This window comes from Diaphorina citri, unplaced genomic scaffold, assembly GCF_000475195.1.
Source record: "Diaphorina citri unplaced genomic scaffold, Diaci psyllid genome assembly version 1.1 scaffold7249, whole genome shotgun sequence".
Classification (NCBI taxonomy): Eukaryota; Metazoa; Arthropoda; class Insecta; order Hemiptera; family Psyllidae; genus Diaphorina; species Diaphorina citri.
In genome coordinates, this window is record NW_007384625.1 from 2,252 (window position 1) to 3,715 (window position 1,464).

The 1,464-nt window shown below is 46.4% G+C and overlaps 1 protein-coding gene across 1 annotated transcript in view; it reads right to left on the reverse strand.

Annotated features, from left to right (window-relative positions):
* The window catches only part of LOC103522182 (adenylate kinase 7-like), a gene marked incomplete at both ends in the record, with an annotated part of 3,316 nt that extends 2,240 nt beyond the window's left edge, over nt 1-1,076 (reverse strand). The window contains 2 exons of the mRNA XM_008487284.1: nt 441-900; nt 957-1,076. Coding sequence (XP_008485506.1) covers nt 441-900; nt 957-1,076 — 580 coding nt within the window. The remainder of the gene's footprint in view (nt 1-440; nt 901-956) is intronic.
* Between the last annotated feature and the right edge of the window lie 388 nt (nt 1,077-1,464).

Sequence of the window (1,464 nt, forward strand, 5' to 3'; positions counted from 1 at the left end):
CCTATAGGCTCAAGCCCTTATCACACTGGCTGCACTGGCTTAGCTTTGACCGTACACTTCCTGCGTAACGTGTATCAATGATGTGAGGCAAGCGGCCTGGAAAACTCAGACAGTAGTTTAAAGAGCATCACTTTTTCGTCCGATATCTGCCCATTGCCTTAAAAATAAAGGAAGGACGGACTGGATGTAATTTAAAAAGGAATTTTAATTGTGTTAAGAAAGAACAGAAAATCTAATACTTCTTCTTCTTCATGACCATACAGGACACCAGTGTCAAAGGAATTTTAATTGTGCTAAGCATAAATGCTCGACACAAATTAATGTCGTTCCCTGCTTCATGCACTACGCTAAATTTTATGGCTTGACTTGGACTCGAACCACCAACCTCTAGATCCGAAGTCCACTAACCACTACACTACTGAGGTTGGTCTGTCCATTACCTTCGTACAAGGTGTGTTTCAAATCCACCAGTTTCTTCTGCACATTCTTCAACTCTTCTCCGTCCACATTCTCAGATTCCTCCTCTTGGTTCTCCCCCTCCCGTGTCGCTTCGTCCAGACTTCTCTCCTTCATCTTCGCCTTCAAATCGCGTTCCCGTCCGGTCAGCAGGTCTCTGTAGAGCTGCACGATCGTCTCTGGCGTCAGATAGTGCAAGTTGTAGTGTGTGCACAGTTTCGTCGCGAGTCGCGTTTTGCCGCTAAGTGGCAGACCGTCTATTAGGATGCGACGCGGCTCCAGGCGGTTCGCCTCAACGTATTGTTTCATGGTGTACGTTCCGTTTTCTTTGAAGCTTTCGGCGAACCGCGGGTCCAGATGCTCCACCAGGTATTTTGGGGTCACGTTGATGTTGGCCGTCAACTGATCGTAGGACACAGTTTCGTCGCGAGTCGCGTTTTGCCGCTAAGTGGCAGACCGTCTATTAGGATGCGACGCGGCTCTAGGCGGTTCGCCTCAACGTATTGTTTCATGGTGTACGTTCCGTTCTCTTTGAAGCTTTCGGCGAACCGCGGGTCCAGATGCTCCACCAGGTATTTTGGGGTCACGTTGATGTTGGCCGTCAACTGATCGTAGGACACCTGATGGTAATTATTCAGAAGGCATAACTTATGCTAGTTTTCTAAAGAATGAAAGAATAAAACTTATTATTTTGATGACATTTTCGTTTTTAACCTAACCCTTTAAGAGCAGTGGTCAGTGGTCACTGCTCAAATTGTGAAAGCTCCTTTCTGTGTTTAACCCAACCCTATGGGGACACAGAAAGCGGCTCCACGTGCCGTCCCTGGAAACGATCTAATACCAAATATTAAATCGGCTAATATTTCTACCACCAGATATGCATCAAGCAACCTAACCCTATAAGAACAATGGTCACTGCTCATTTGTGACAGCAACTTTCCATTGACTTCTGCTTCTGAACAAATACCCACCTGATCGATGCCCGGTCCTTTCTGTGTTTAACCTAAC